This window comes from Oncorhynchus masou, chromosome 10 (assembly GCF_036934945.1).
Source record: "Oncorhynchus masou masou isolate Uvic2021 chromosome 10, UVic_Omas_1.1, whole genome shotgun sequence".
Taxonomy (NCBI): domain Eukaryota; kingdom Metazoa; phylum Chordata; class Actinopteri; order Salmoniformes; family Salmonidae; genus Oncorhynchus; species Oncorhynchus masou.
The window spans coordinates 32,393,449-32,409,535 of record NC_088221.1 but is presented as its reverse complement, the minus strand read 5'-3'; the positions used below and the strand labels follow the sequence as shown (position 1 = coordinate 32,409,535).

Sequence of the window (16,087 nt, the reverse complement as noted above, 5' to 3'; positions counted from 1 at the left end):
CCTATAGGTAAAATATATAGTGAAAACGATAGTGGTCCTAAAATGGAGCCTTGAGGAACACCGAAATGTACAATTGATTTGTCAGAGGATAAACCATCCACAGAGACAAACTGATATCTTTCCGACAGATAAGATCTAAACCAGGCCAGAACTTGTCCGTGTAGATTTGGGTTTCCAATCTCTCCAAAATAATGTTGTGATTGATGGTATCAAAAGCAGCACTAAGGTCTAGGAGCATGAGGACAGATGCAGAGCCTTGGTCTGACGCCATTAAAAGGTAATTTACCACCTTCACAAGTGCAGTTTCAGTGCTATGATGGGGTCTAAAACCAGACTGAAGCGTTTCGTATACATTGTTTGTCTTCAGGAAGGCAGTGAATGTGATCTCTGTGAACATCTGAGAAATTGATTGATTTGAATCCCAGCCTTGATCATGCCTTCCATTCAATGACGCAGACACCATACATTCTCTCTGTACTTTAGGTATCTGGAGACCTTACTGCGCCAAGTAAGTAACGGACACATTGCTTACTTCCCAGCCATGAAGGCTTTTGTCAACCTGCCTACGGAGAACGAGCTCACCTTCAATGCAGAGGAATATTCTGATATCTCAGGTAAGCTTCATTAGTTATATTGTCCTTTTAGACACCAATAGACATTCATGTTACTGAGAGTGAGTCTGATGATTTACTATCTAGCATATTTAAACATGGCTTTTTTTATAGCAATAGCAGTGTTGGATGACACAAGGAATCACTGACAAAACATTACCATCTTATGTCGGAAGGATTGGGATAAAACAAAAAAGCATATATGTTCGACATTTGTGGACGATAAAGCACCTTATGTATACAGATGATGTATACAGAAGAAGACATCTTTTGTTGGTTTAAAGCAGAACGCCAAATTTCCGTTGGACATTTATTGGACAATAAAGGCATCTTCTTCTCCTCTTCTCAGAAATGCGGTCCCTGTCAGAGCTGCTGGGGCCCTATGGGATGAAGTTCCTCAGTGAGAGTCTCATGTGGCATATCTCCTCCCAGGTGGCTGAGCTCAAGGTGAGGGGTCATGGAGGTCAGGGGTTACAGGTTGAGGACCATAGGTAATCCAGGGTTAACTCGGGGCTGGCTGGGTCATGTTCATTAGGGCACTCGGCCATAGCAACAAAAAAAATATACATATATTTTTTTATTGGTCCAAATAGTCCCATGCCAGTTTAGGACCACATTGTTCCGTTTGGTGCCTAATGAACACGTCCCTGGTTTCTCGCTTCTCTAATTCCTAGTGTGCTCCAAAATGAGACCCTGTGCCCTATATCAGGGGTGTCAAACTAATTTTGCCTCAGGCTGCAATCGGTCTTCAATGAAGTCCAGAGGGCTGCACTGAATGTTTTAAATATTTCATTGCCAGTGTGCTGGACAGTCAGTAAATTGTATGAATGTAGGTCCATTATCATTTCTATACAGTTTTGATTTGGTTATACTAATTTTAAAGTATATCGATTTGTTTTATTATTATTTATTTTTTACTCAAACCGGGCTGGTTTGGACCTGTATGTTTGACACCCCTGCTCTATATATTGTACTACTTTTGACCTAGGCCCTATGGCGGTCTCCTATGGGAGCTGGTAAAAAGTAGTGCACTATATAGGGAGGACTGAATATGCAACAATTTCAAAGATTTTACTGAGTTACAGTTCATATAAGTATATAAGTCAATTGAAATAAATCCATGAATCTATGAATTTCACCTGACTGGGTGGTGGTTGGTCACAGATGTGTTAAGAAAAAGGTAGAGGCATGGATCAGAAAACCAGTCAGTATCTGGAGTGGCTACCATTTGCTGGATTTTGGCGGGAACTGAAACACGCTATCGTACACAGCAATCCAGAGCATCCCAAACATGCTCAATTGGTGACATGTCTGGTGAGTATGCAGGCCATGGAAGAACGGGGCCATTTTCAGCTTCCAGGAGTTGTCTACAGATCCTTGCGACATGGGGCCCTGCATTATAATGTGGAAACATGAGGTGATGGTGGCGGATGAATGGCACTACAATGGGCCTCAGGATCACGTCACGGTATCCCTTGTGCATTCAAATTGCCATTGTTAAAATACAATTGTGTTTGTTGTCCATAGCTTATGTCTGCCCATAAAATAACCTCCTCGCATCCAGCAAACCACTTGCCGCCACGACACGATACACGCTGTCTGCCATCTGCCCGGTAAAGTTGAAACCGGGTTTCTTCCGTGAAGATCACACTTCTCCAGCGTGTCAGTGGCCATCGAAGGTGAGCCTTTTCCCACTGAAGTCATTTACAACGCCGATCTGCAGTCAGGTCAAGACCCTGGTGAGGACAACGAGCACGCAGATGAGCTTCCATGAGATGGTTTCTGACAGTTTGTGCAGAGATTCTTCGATTTTGCAAACCCACAGTTTCATCAGCTGCCTGGGTGGCAGGTCTCAGACGATCCCGCAGGTGAAGAAGCTGGATGTGGAGGTCCTGGGCTGGCATGGTTACACGTGGTCTGTGCTTGTGAGACAGGTTAAATGTACTGCCAAATTATTTTAAATTTTGGAGGCGGCTTATGGTAGAGAGATGAACATTAAATTCTCTGGAAATAGCTCTGGTGGACATTCCTGAAGTCAGCATGCCAATTACACACTCCCTCAACTGCACATTTTAGTGGCCTTTTGTCCCCAGCACAAGGTGCACCTGTGTAATGATAATGCTGCTTACATAGCAACACCTGTCAGGCGAATGGATTATCTTTGCAAAGGAGAAATGCTCACTAACAGGGATGTAAACAAATTTGTGCACCACATTTTTTGAGAATTTTTTTTTTTGTGCGTATAGTACATTTCTGAGATCTTTTATTTCAGCACATTAAACATGGGACCAACACTTTGCATGTGTTGTATATATTTTTGTTCGGTATATTAGACTGGGACAAAATGGGTTCATGGTAAGTGTTAGGAAAGCAGCTAGCCAGCCTATTGATAAACCTACATCAGAATAGACGTACTGTACATACGTAGACCTCTGCGTTCCGTGGCTTGTTGCACTTTAGAGCTGCAAAAAAATGTACTATGGTTAGGCACAAAATCAGTCCTTATAGATATATACTGCCATTCAAAAGTTTGGGGTCACTTAGAAATGTCCTTGTTTTTGAAAGAAAGCAATTTTTTTGTCCATTAAAATAACATGAAATTCATCAGAAATACAGTGTAGACATTGTTAATGTTTTACATGACTATTGTAGCTGGAAACTTTTTTTAATGGAATATTTACATAGGCGTACAGAGGCCCATTATCAGCAACCATCACTCCTGTGTTCCAATGGCATGCTGTGTTAGCTAATCCAATCGTTTTAAAAGGATAATTGATCATTAGAAAACACTTTTGCAATTATGTTAGCACAGCTGAAAACTGTTGTGCTGATTTTAAAGAATCAATCAAACTGGCCTTCTTTAGACTAGTTGAGGAACTGGAGCATATGGATTTGTGGGTTCGCTTACAGGCTCAAAATGGCCAGAAACAAATAACTTTCTTCTGAAACTCATCAGTCTATTCTTGTTCTGAGAAATTGTCAAGTAACTGAAGATCTCGTACAACGCTGTGTACTACTCCCTTCACAGAAAATTATAAACTTGGGTTAGTTAACACAACATGCCATTGGAACACAGGAGTGATGGTTGCTGATAATGGGCCTCTGTACGCCTATGTAGATATTACATTAAAAATAATCCGTTTCCAGCTACAATAGTAATTTACAACCTTAACAATGTCGACACTGTATTTCTGATCAAGTTCATGTTATTTTAATGGACAAAAGCAAAAAAAAGCAAAATCAAAAACACGGACATTTCTAAGTGACCACAAACCTTTGAACGGTAGGGTGCATTAGATGACACTAATGTCTTTGTTAGTGTTGCAAAACTGTTTTAGAAGAGTTCTTGTTGGAATGTCATTTATCTAAAGAATGATAATCAATGTTAAATCATTTTATTGCAGCAGACTGACAAAATATTATGCATGTTTTTTCAAACCGGTCTTTGGATTGTAATATAATTGGTGGTTTGTTTAGTCCCTAGAGCACACATTGGTGTGTTAACGTAGCTCTGGTACATATTTATGATTCTCTAACATGCAAACGTTTCCCTCCACATATGAAAGCAATTTGTGAAAATAAAATAGTTTTGGTATCTGATTCACAATCGGATGTAGGAATTAAGCATTGGTTTTATTCAGTCTGTGCACACCGAGTCGTGGTCATCAAGTTACTTTTTTGGTGAATCGTCTCAAAGTAAACTGAAGGAGTGGATGACATGTGAGGCATTGCAAGCGGCACACATGACTGTCTCAACATTTCAAAAAACAATCCTTTGGCTCGTTGCGCCAAGACACCCATCACAGACAATTCTATGCCTCTAATTGTTTTTGATTCTTTGTTTCATCAGACCAGAGGGCATTTCTTCAGATCTTTGTCCCCATGTGCAGTTGCAAACCATAGTCTGGCTTTTATATGGTGGTTTTGGAGCAGTGACTTCTTCCTTGCTGAGCGGCCTTTCAGGTTGTGTCGATCTAGGACTTGTTTTAATGTGTATATAGATACTTTGGTACCTGCTTCCTCCAGCACCTTCATATGGTTGTTTTACTGTGCTGTTCTGGGATTGATTTGCACTTTTTGCACCAAAGTACGTTCATCTCTAGGAGACAGAGCGCGTCTCCTTCCTGAGCGGTATGACGGCTGCGTGGTTCCAGGGTGTTTATACTTGCATACTATTGTTTGTACAGATGAACATGGTACCTTCAGGCATTTGGAGATTGCACCCAAGGATGACCCAGACTTGTGGAGGTCTACATAAATAAAAATCTGAGGTATTGGCTGATTTCTTTTGATTTTCCAATGATGTCAATCATAGAGGCACTTGAGTCCACAGGTACACCTCCAATTGACTCAAATGATGTCAATTAGCCTATCAGAAGCTTCTAAAGCCATGACATCATTTTCTGGAATTTTCCAATCTGTTTAAAGTCACAGTCAATTTAGTGTATGTAAAGGTCTGACCCACTGGAATTGTAATACAGTGAAATAATTTGTCTGTAAGCAATTGTTGGAAAAATGACTTGTGTCATGCACAAAGTAGATCTTGAAGTTACATAAACCTTAGCCAAATACATTTAAACTCAGTTTTTCACAATTCCTGACATTTAAGCCTAGTAAAAATCCCTGTCTTGGGGGGGGGGGTTTGAGAGCTGATTGAGTCAGGGGTCTGCCAGAGTGACATGAGCTGATCACGCGCGCTCACGTGAGAGTTAGCTGCGTTCCATTGCATTTCATGCACAAGTTCCATGCATAACACTTGTATTTTCATCAACATTTATGATGAGTATTTCTGTAAATTGATGTGGCTCTCTGCAAAATCACCGGATGTTTTGGAAGGGAAACATTACTGAACGTAACACGCCAATGTAAACATTTTGGATTTTTGGATATAAATATGAACTTTATCGTTCAAAACATACATGTATTGTGTAACATGAAGTCCTATGAGTGTCATCAGATGAAGATCATCAAAGGTTAGTGATTAATTTTATCTCTATTTCTGTTTTTTGTGACTCCTCTCTTTGGCTGGAAAAATGGCTGTTTTTCTGTGACTAGGTACTGACCTAACATAATCGTTTGGTGTGCTTTCGTAGTAAAGCCTTTTTGAAATCGGACACTGTGGTGGGATTAACAACAAGTTTATCTTTTAAAATGGTGTAAAATACTTGTAGGTTTGAGGAATTTGAATTATGAGATTTCTGTTGTTTTGAATGTGGTGCCCTGCACTTTCACTGGCTGTTGTCATATCGATCCCGTTAACAGGATCTAAGCCATAAGAAGTTTTAATCAATTTTAGAATAAGGCTGTAACAAATTGTGGAAAAAGTGAACGTTTGAATACTTTCCAAATGCACTGTATATATACTATATATCTCCCTATTTCCCTACCTTCTTCTTTCCCTCTCTCTTTCCCTCACATTCCTACTCCTCTCACCGTCTCCCTCAACTCATTCTTCTCCTATTCAGAAACTGGTGGTGGACAACGTTGAGGTTTTGACCCAGATGAGGACCAGCTTTGACAAGCCTGGAGAAATGGCTGCTCTGTTCAAGAAGCTCTCATGTGGGTACTCTGTCTGTATTTCTACTGGCCTGGTCAGTCTTGCTGTGCCAGACAGACACTAGGCTCAGTGCTGCCAAGGGCCAAATAAGCAACAAATACATGATACATTCTCCCATAAATATAACTTTTATGTGTACAGACCTTTGGTTATGGCTTCTGAAGGGCAAAGGTGACGTAACATAACATGTAAATCTTATTTGCATACCAGTAAAATGACTAGAGACATGTCAGTTGTCTGTGAGGCTCACATGTTCTTTGTCTTGGTGTTACAGCAGTCGACAGTGTTCTGAAACGAATGACCATCATCGGCGTCATCCTGTCATTCCGATCACTGGCTCAGGAGGCACTCCGAGATGTAAGTCGGCTCTTTTCAATTGTAGGACCCCTGTAGCAATATAAAAAATATATATTATAATGATAATAATATTGCTATAGCTCATAGAAACACATTCATGAATGGCAAATCAGAGAGTTAAAAAAATATATCATAATGAATAAGGTTTTAAAGTGTCTGTCCTATATCTAGGAGATATTCGAAAGCTCAGAAATTATTTTTTTAGATGTTAACGCATATTTAACCCCATTTTTGGTAGGGGTACCAAACTACTTCCATTCATTTCTTTTTACCGGTACACAGTTACCTTCAGATGAGTCCTGTGACACTTGTGGGGGTCGTAGAGCAAAACGGGGAACACCATCTTGTTTGTGAGAATCTCCCCTTTCCATATTAGTTTGTAGTCCAAACAGTTCAGAAGCTACAGACAGTAGTTGGCACATTGGCGGTACCGACTTCAGACGTGTCCCGTGGGCAGTGGTGTAAAGTACTTAAATACTTTTAAGTACTACTTAAGTAGTTTTTGGGGTATCTGTACTTTACTTTTTATATTTTTGACAACTTTTACTCTACTACATTCATAAAGAAAATCATGTACTTTTTCTCCTTACATTTTACCTGACACTCAATAGTACTCGTTACATTTTTTATGCTTAACCGGATAGGAAAATGTTCTAATTAATGCACTTATCAAGAGAGCGTCCTTGGTCATCCCTACTGCCTCTGATCTGGCAGACTCACTAAACACAAATGCTTTATTTCTAAATTGATTGGCATCATATTTTGACACAATAGAGTACACAATTATCTTGATTTCTCATATTACACCCTGTGCTGAAGTCGGTTAAATCAAATATTTCTGGCTTAGTATTGAGGTAACACATTATCTTCTTCTTGTCAACAGGTGTTGTCGTGCCACATCCCATTCCTGGTGAGCTCAGTGGAGGATTTCAAGGATCACATTCCCAGAGAGACCGACATGAAGGTGAGAGACACAGTAGGACCTTTAATTGATGCTTCATGAGGTCAAGGTTGTGGGTTCAGTTCGCACAAGGATCACATACACTGTACTGTATATTGCTTTCGATTAAAGCATCTGCTAAGTGGCATATATTATTCATATTATTACTATGATATATAAATGGCTGTTGTGTTTGAAGCAGACTGACTCTCTGATGTCCTGTATGTTGATCATCAGGTGGCCATGAATGTGTATGAGTTGTCCTCTGCAGCAGGCCTGCCCTGTGAGATAGACCCTGCCTTAGTGGTGGCCCTCTCCTCCCAGAAGTCAGGTAAGATAGGACACTCCATACATTGGATTTAGTCAATCGGCCATTTACAATTTGAATAAATGGATATGTTTAGCTGTTGAGCTGAAATGACGATGGCTGTCATATGCATCATAACCTGAGTTACATGTGCAAACACTGTGTATAGGGATGACTGATTCGCTGTTGAAATCTCAGAGTTTGAAAGTAAATCTGTTAATAATGGCAAAGAGAGAGAGAGTTGGACAAGCATTAGAACTACATTCCCTGCTGAGGTCATGTATCAAACTAATGTTTTCATAAATTAAAAAGAAATACATGTCCTGTCAATTTTTCATAATCACAACAGATATGCCATGCTTTGTTTAGGTAATGTTTTAGCACCCCTGAGGGACGTGTTATTTAACAGGACATGTCGATGCTTATACACACTGGTATTAGTTTGTCAAGTCATGTAGCCTGCAGCCATATCCACAAAGTGCTGTCCATTCCATATGTGCGTTTCTTCACTTTTTCCACATTTTGTTACATTACAGCCTTATTCTAAAATGTATTACATTTAAAAAAAATCCTCATCAATCTCCACACAATACCCCATAATGACAGTTTTTTTTTAAATGTTTGCAAAATGATATATCAACAACTTGATTGGAGTCACCCTGTGGTAAATTCAATTGATTGGACATGATTTGGAAAGGCACACACCTGTCTATATAAGGTCCCACAGTTGACAGTGCATGTCAGAGCAAAAACCAAGCCATGAGGTAGAAGGAATTTTCCGTAGAGCTCCGAGACAGGATTGAGTTGAGGCACAGATCTGGGGAAGGGTACCAAAAAATATCATAAGCATTGAAGGTCCCCACAAACACAGTGGTCTCCATCAATCTTAAATGGAAGAAGTTTGGAACCACCACGACTCTTCCTAGAGCTGGCCGCCCGGGCCAAACTGACCAATCGGGGGAGAAGGGCCTTTGTCAGGGACGTGACCAAGAACCCAATGGTGACTCTGACAGAGCTCCAGAGTTCCTCTATGGAGATGGGAGAACCTTCCAGAAGGACAACCATTGCTGCAGCATTCCACCAATCAGGCCTTTATGGTAGTGTGGCCAGACTGAAGCCACTCCTCAGTAAAAGGCACTTGACAGCCCGCTTTGAGTTTGCCAAAAGGCACCTAAAGGACTCTCAGGCCATGAGAAACAAGATTCTCTAGTCTGATGAATCCAAGATTGAGCTCTTTGGCCTGAATGCCAAGTGTCACATCTGGAGAAGCATGGTGGTGGCAGCATCATGCTGTGGGGATGTTTTTCAGTGGCAGGGACACGACTCGTGATCGAGGGAAAGGTGAACGGAGCAAAGTACAGAGAGATCGTTGATGAAAACCTGCTCCAGAGAACTCAGGCCCTCAAACTGGGGTGAAGGTTCACCTTCCAACAGGACAATGACACTAAGCACACAGCCAAGACAATGCAGGAGTGGCTTCGGGACAAGTCTCTGAATGTCCTTGAGTGGCCCAGCCAGAGCCTGGAATTGAACCCGATCAAACATCTCTGGAGTGACCTGAAAATAGCTGTGCAGCGATGCTCCCGATCCAACCTGACAGAGCTTGAGAAGATCTGCAGAGAAGAACGGGAGAAACCCTCCAAATACAGCTGTGCCAAGTCTGTAGCGTCATACCCAAGAAGATGTGAGGCTTTAATAGCTGCCAAAGGTGCTTCAACAAAGTACAAAGTAAACGGTCAGAATACTTATGTAAATGTGATTTTTTTTTATGACAAAAATATCTAAACCTGTTTTTGCTTTATCATTATGGGGTATTGTTTGTAGATTGAGGGGGAAATAACTATTTAATCGATTTTAGAAATAGGCTGTAATTTAACAAAATGTGGAAAAAGTCAAGTGGTCTTAATACTTTCCGAATGCACTCTATGTCCCAAATGTTACCCTATTCCCAGAGATTCCTCTGTTTGCATCCCAAATGGCACCCTATCCCCTGTATAGGTGTCTGGTCAAAAGTAGTGCACTATATAGGGAATATGGTGCCATTTGGGACAAAACCACTGGCTCTCCTCAAGTTCCCAGCCTCTCTCTGTTGCTCTAAGGAAAATACTCAATAACATTGCTTTAACTCTGTCAGAGCCATTAAGAGCCCTGCAGGCCGTTTGGCCAGCGAAGACATTTCTATTATGCCCCTGCTGTTCTTATACAAACCTCTGTTTAATATCAAAATAGTTATCAACCCTCAACTTCATCCCCTAGGATGCAAATGGCACTCTTTTCACTATGTAGTGCACGACTTTTGACCAGGGCCTTAGGGAGACCCATAAGGGTATGGTCAAAAGTAGTGCAATATAGAGAATAGGATGCTATTTGGGAGGCACTCCTACCCCATGCTGGGTCCACATAGTTGAATCATCTCCCAGTGTTGTCCTGTTAATATAAATTACAGCTAATTACAGAGCCTTATTGCAGTTTGTCTTGGCTAGAGGGTCTTCGTGTTCAGATAATATCCAAATTGGATCCCCCCGATTTCCCCCAAACTGCTATTTTTTTATACATTTTTTTTCTCTATGTTATGATGCCAAGATAAAGTCGTGCTGTTAAGCTGTCATGGTGATGGTCTGTTAACAGACATTTCCTTTCTTTGGTAACAGAGAACATCAGTCCTGAGGAGGAGTACAAGATAGCGTGCCTGCTGATGGTCTTTGTGGCGGTCTCTATGCCCACCTTGGCAAGCAACGTCATGTCCCAGTATAGCCCTGCTATTGAAGGTACCTGTTTTTAGATACATGAAGTAAATGTTCCTATGTACATTTTAAGTCTATTTGTTGTTATACTTGATATGGTTCCTTCATAATAGTCCTTTGTTAAAAGTGCTGTGACATACAGTAAGTAATAAGATGTCTTAAGGACATTTTATGTTCATTTGTTGTTCCATGTATATGGATTGATGTGGTTTAGTCTCAAGTTAGTTTTACCCGCAGTGTTTAACGACATAGTCGAGACACTAATATCTACTTGTCTGTCATCCTTTCACAGGTCACTGCAACAACATCCACTGTCTGGCTAAAGCTATAAACCAGATCGCTGCAGCTTTATTCACCATCCACAAGGGCAGCATCGAGGACCGCCTCAAAGAGTTCCTCGCAGTACGTTTTATAGTGGTAGTCCGTTTGGTTTATACCACACATTTCTCTCCACCCTTTCTTATTATTTATTATAAGCAGCTCTCTTCTTTCATCTGTTTCGTATTTAATCTCTCTGGTGGGTTTTTCAAAATGCTCGCGAGTGTATGCTAAATGGCACACTTCCCTATATAGTGCACTTCTTTTGGGCCCTGGAATAGGGTGATATTTGGGACAGAGCCAAGGTCGTGTAAGAATTTATTACACGCGGCGTGGGAGGAGGCAGGATATTTATTTTATTTGATTTTTTATTTTCATGACCGGGATTGATAAACATTAATGTTCCATAAACCTTCTGTGATTCTAAATCATTTTTTATTTTAATATCTGAAATGAATTTTCCTGGATACCAGGGCTTTTTCTGCATCGCTGAGGAGGAGGGCACAGCACACCACCAACCTTGTTTTCCCCTCTGTGTTTCCATTGGAATTATTCCTCATAAAATGTTGTCTCTTACTTTGTATTGCGCTCCAATATTGTATTACTACAACAGTGTTAAAATAGGTAATGCTGTCTCCAGTCTGATACCATGTGAGATGCAGCCCAAGCCCCATCCTCTTTGAAACCCTACAGTGTTTACTTAAAATCCAAGAGGCAAGGTTAGAGTGGTAGACTTTAAATGGCTAGTAACATTGTGCTTTAAATGTCTAGTAACATTGTGCTTTAAATGTCTAGTAACATTGTGCTTTAAATGTCTAGTAACATTGTGCTTTAAATGTCTAGTAACATTGTGAAATTGATAGAAGAGACACGAGTGCTTCTATACATTTAGGACCGGTTTCCCCAGACACAGATAAATATTGCAGGACAAAAAGTTTGAATTGCTGTTTAGTTCAGAAATAGGATGAATCTGTGTCTGGGAAACTGGCCCTCGGTGTGAGAGTTGTTTTCTCCGGTGCAGCTTGGTGACTTGTAGAAACCTTGTGAAAAGACACCATGCTTCTTTCAGTGTTAAAGTTTACATTTGACATTTGAGTCATTTAGAAGACAATCTTATCCAGAGTAACATACAGGAGCATTTAGGGTTAAGTGCATTGCTCAAGGGAACATCAACATTTTGGTTACTAGCACAACACTCTTAACCGCTAGGCTATCTGCCGTCCCATTTTGAAGTTGTTCTTAAAGCTTCTAGTTCTTTACCATTCTTCTACACAGTCAGTTGAAACTGATTGAAACTGTTCTCTCTCCCGTGCAGCTTGCCTCCTCCAGTTTGCTGAAGATCGGCCAGGAGACTGACAAAACCACAACGAGGAACAGAGAATCTGTCTACTTGCTCCTGGATATGGTGAGTCACATACTGTATGTATGAGTCCCAAATGGCATCATATCCCCTATATAGTGCACTAATATATAGGGCCCTATAGGCCATGGTCAAAAGTAGTGCAGTATATAGGGAATAGGGAATAGGGTGCCATTTGGGATGCAGATTAATATTCTATTTTAACCCTTTATTTAACCAGGAAGTCCCGTTTAGGTCAGAAGAAATGTTTCCCAAAGGAGACCTGGAAAATTAATTTAGGAGAGAGTCCTATACTAAAAATTGATGACACTATATCAAACCGAATGACTAAGAGTTGCAGTTTTATAAAGTTAGGCTTACTATAAATAAGGATTACAATAGTCCAAGTAGATTGGAGTTTTACTGTATACTGTAGCACTTGAACTTTGAACTTGACATGCATTATGACTAAGCTCGCCATCATCTACACATTGTCACATCATCTAATTCTCATCTACCCATCATCTAACTAACACATGTAATATACCAGTTGGTTCCAAGGTCAACATTTTCACTAGCATTGGCCAGCACAAAGTAGAAGGAAAAGGAAGAGAATCGCATAACCTCTTTCTACTGGAAAATGAGCCGAGCATTATTTTCTTTGGAAAATGAACAGAGCACTATTTTCTTTCTGACTGTATTGAAAATTACATATGCAGTCATGCATACACATGTATGGTCTTTTGATCAGAGATGCTTACTCATTGGTCTGGAGATTTGCTTTCCTTTGAAGAATAATCTACAGGAGGGAGGTTGTTGAATAGAAAGACAACTGTAATGGAAAGAAGGAAGAATCAGCCACAGTCTTTATCCTTCAGTGGACCTGGCATAGGATAGAATACACACACTCACACACACACACACACCCTTCTGCCTAATCCATGGGGCTACTCTGCCCCGATAACATAGAGAACAAGGCAAGATCACAAAAGTGTGATTAAACTTAATCTGCATCCCAAATGGCACCCTATTCCCTATATAGCACACTACTTTTGACCAGAGCCGTATGTGGGCCCTGGTCAAAAGTTGTGCACTTATATAGGGAATAGGGTGCATTTGGGATGCAACCTATGTGTAACTTTGTTCACACAGTGTTTATTTTGGGTTGTATCCTTATCCATCCATGTGTTTTCTCTACCAGATTGTGCAGGAGTCCCCATTCCTGACCATGGACCTTCTGGAGTCTTGCTTCCCCTATGTGCTGCTCCGTAACGCATACCACGCCGTCTACAAGCAGAGTGTGCCTTCCTCCACCTGAGAGCCCTGAGAGGAGGTGAAAAGAGGATGAAGAGGAGAGGCTAGAGAGGAGGAGGTGGAGAGGCTAGAGAGGAGGAGGTGGAGAGGCTAGAGAGGAGGAGGTGGAGAGGCTAGAGAGGAGGAGGTGGAGAGGCTAGAGAGGAGGAGGTGGAGAGGCTAGAGAGGAGGAGGTGGAGAGGCTAGAGGAGGAGGAGGTGGAGAGGCTAGAGAGGAGGAGGTGGAGAGGCTAGAGAGGAGGAGGTGGAGAGGCTAGAGAGGAGGAGGTGGAGAGGCTAGAGAGGAGGAGGTGGAGAGGCTAGAGAGGAGGAGGTGGAGGGCTAGAGAGGAGGAGGTGGAGAGGCTAGAGAGGAGGAGGTGGAGAGGCTAGAGAGGAGGAGGTGGAGAGGCTAGAGAGGAGGAGGTGGAGAGGCTGGAGAGGAGGGGGAAGAGGAGAGGCTGGAGAGGAGGGGGAAGAGGAGAGGCTGGAGAGGAGGAGGAAGAGGAGGAGGAGAGGCTAGAGAGGAGGAAGAGGAGAGGCTAGAGAGGAGGAGAGGCTAGAGAGGAGGAGGAGGAGAGGCTAGAGAGGAGGAGGAGGAGAGGCTAGCGAGAGAGGAGGAGGAGAGGCTAGCGAGAGAGGAGAGGCTAGCGAGAGAGGAGAGGCTAGCGAGAGAGAGAGAGGCAGGCGGGGAGGCTCCCTGCCTAGCGAGAGAAAAAGATTTTGTCTGGAGCCTTAGCATGCAGAGAGTGAAGGAGACAACATCAGGGGCCTTATGTATCAAGCTTCTCAGAGTAGGAGTGATCATTTGAGATCAGTTTTGCCTTTTAGATCACAATTAATGAGATGTAATATTTTATTTGGATCCCACTGCTAATCTCTTCCTGGAGTCCAAACAGGAAACAAAATGACAAATAGAATACATAAAATACATAATATACATAACACTACAGAATACACTACATAATACAATGCTTAATACAATACTTAATTCAATGCAGAATACACTACATAATACAATACTTAATACAGTCCAGAAAACACTACATAATGCAATACTTAATACAGTCCAGAATACACTACATAATACAATACTTAATACAGTCCAGAAAACACTACATAATGCAATACTTAATACAATGAGGAATATAATACAAAATGTATAAAAATGTCTCTCTTCACAGTCCCCGTCGTGCCGTAAGGTGTTCTTTTATCCATTTTTAAAAATCTGGTTGTATTGCTAGTTTGAGTTACCCGGGGTGGTAGAGAGTTCCATTTAGTCATGGCTCTATGTAATACTGTGTGTTTCCCAACCTCTGTTCTGGACCTGGGGGACTGTGAAGATACCTCTGGCTGCATGTCTTGTGTTGTACCAATGAGTGTCGGAACTATGTGCCAACTGCTTGAACAAACAGTTCGATACCTTTAACCAATCAACACCTGGCAAAAAAAAGACTTTGAGCCAAGAGAGATTGACATGCATACCACTGACATCCACCCTATATACATTTTCTGTGCAATATGTGCTGCTCTGTTCTGGATCAACTGCAATTTTCCTTTGTCCTTATTTGCCGCACAAGTTTACACAACTGGGCAGTAGTCCAAGTCCGACAAAACTAGGGCCTGTAGGACCTGTCTGGTGGATTTCGATGTCAAGGAAGCAGAGCAACTTCTTATCATGAACAGAACTCTTCCCATTTTAGCAACCATTTAGTCTATATGTTTTGACCATGACAGTTTGCTAGCTAGGGTTACACCCAGAAGTTACATAGACAGGGGACCTGATCCTAGATCAGAACTCCTACTCTGAGACGCTTGATACATGCAGGCAGCCCCAGAGCCCTATACTGAGAATAGAAATATATGGCTCTGTACAACTTGAGTCTGATATGATGACGTGACCATTGTGGGTGTGCTGTGTTTCATCTTCAGTCTTAAAGAAAACAAAAAATAATGTTATTGGTTTTGTGGGATCAGGGTTTTTTCTTTTCACCCAGTTTTATGAATTAATAATTTGTTTACTTAAATGAATCTGATGTAAGCTTTTTTGACAATGATCAGTGGTACACTACTACATAATTACATTTTTGAATACTGTCAGTCTTTCGTTTCTAAATATTGAATGGGTTAAAAAATGTAACACTAAAATTGCTATTAAGGGAAGCATTGCAATGTGCAAAACTAATTGCAGATTTTTGGGGAAATGATGATCCACAGTTATTCACCATCATCATCTGTTGATTATTACAGTATGTGTATCTGTGAATTTGTGTTAATTACATTCTTGTGTTCTTTTGAGATATTTGCCAAACTGTTGAGAAACCATAGCATTTTATATTATTTGGAGCTAAGCTAAAATGTTGGTATTAAACTTAAATATTATGAAAAGTGGTAACAGATCGTTGATATTTGTATAAAGCATAGAATAATTTTTTAACTAAATGCCTCATTGGCATAACCACTCCATTGTACCTGTCTGTATGGTATATAATAAACATTCTTTCATATTTATTGAATGTTAATAAATAGCTCTCCTTTTACCACTTTTATATGTTTTCGATGTTTCGATGAACTGTGTGTCCTCCATAACGTGACAAATAAATCTTAGGCTATATCCACTTTA

The 16,087-nt window shown here is 41.0% G+C and overlaps 1 protein-coding gene across 8 annotated transcripts in view; it reads left to right on the top strand.

Annotated features, from left to right (window-relative positions):
• The window catches only part of LOC135547546 (nck-associated protein 1-like), a 73,023-nt gene extending 56,936 nt beyond the window's left edge, over window positions 1-16,087 (top strand). For 7 of the 8 annotated variants that reach the window (XM_064976644.1, XM_064976643.1, XM_064976642.1 and 4 more), the window contains 10 exons: window positions 484-614; window positions 961-1,058; window positions 6,077-6,170; window positions 6,443-6,525; window positions 7,409-7,489; window positions 7,703-7,796; window positions 10,424-10,540; window positions 10,809-10,918; window positions 12,150-12,239; window positions 13,375-16,087. In XM_064976644.1, the coding sequence (XP_064832716.1) occupies window positions 484-614; window positions 961-1,058; window positions 6,077-6,170; window positions 6,443-6,525; window positions 7,409-7,489; window positions 7,703-7,796; window positions 10,424-10,540; window positions 10,809-10,918; window positions 12,150-12,239; window positions 13,375-13,491 (1,015 nt within the window). In that variant the 3' untranslated portion in view covers window positions 13,492-16,087. The remainder of the gene's footprint in view (window positions 1-483; window positions 615-960; window positions 1,059-6,076; window positions 6,171-6,442; window positions 6,526-7,408; window positions 7,490-7,702; window positions 7,797-10,423; window positions 10,541-10,808; window positions 10,919-12,149; window positions 12,240-13,374) is intronic. The other variant, XM_064976638.1, reaches the window with a different exon arrangement.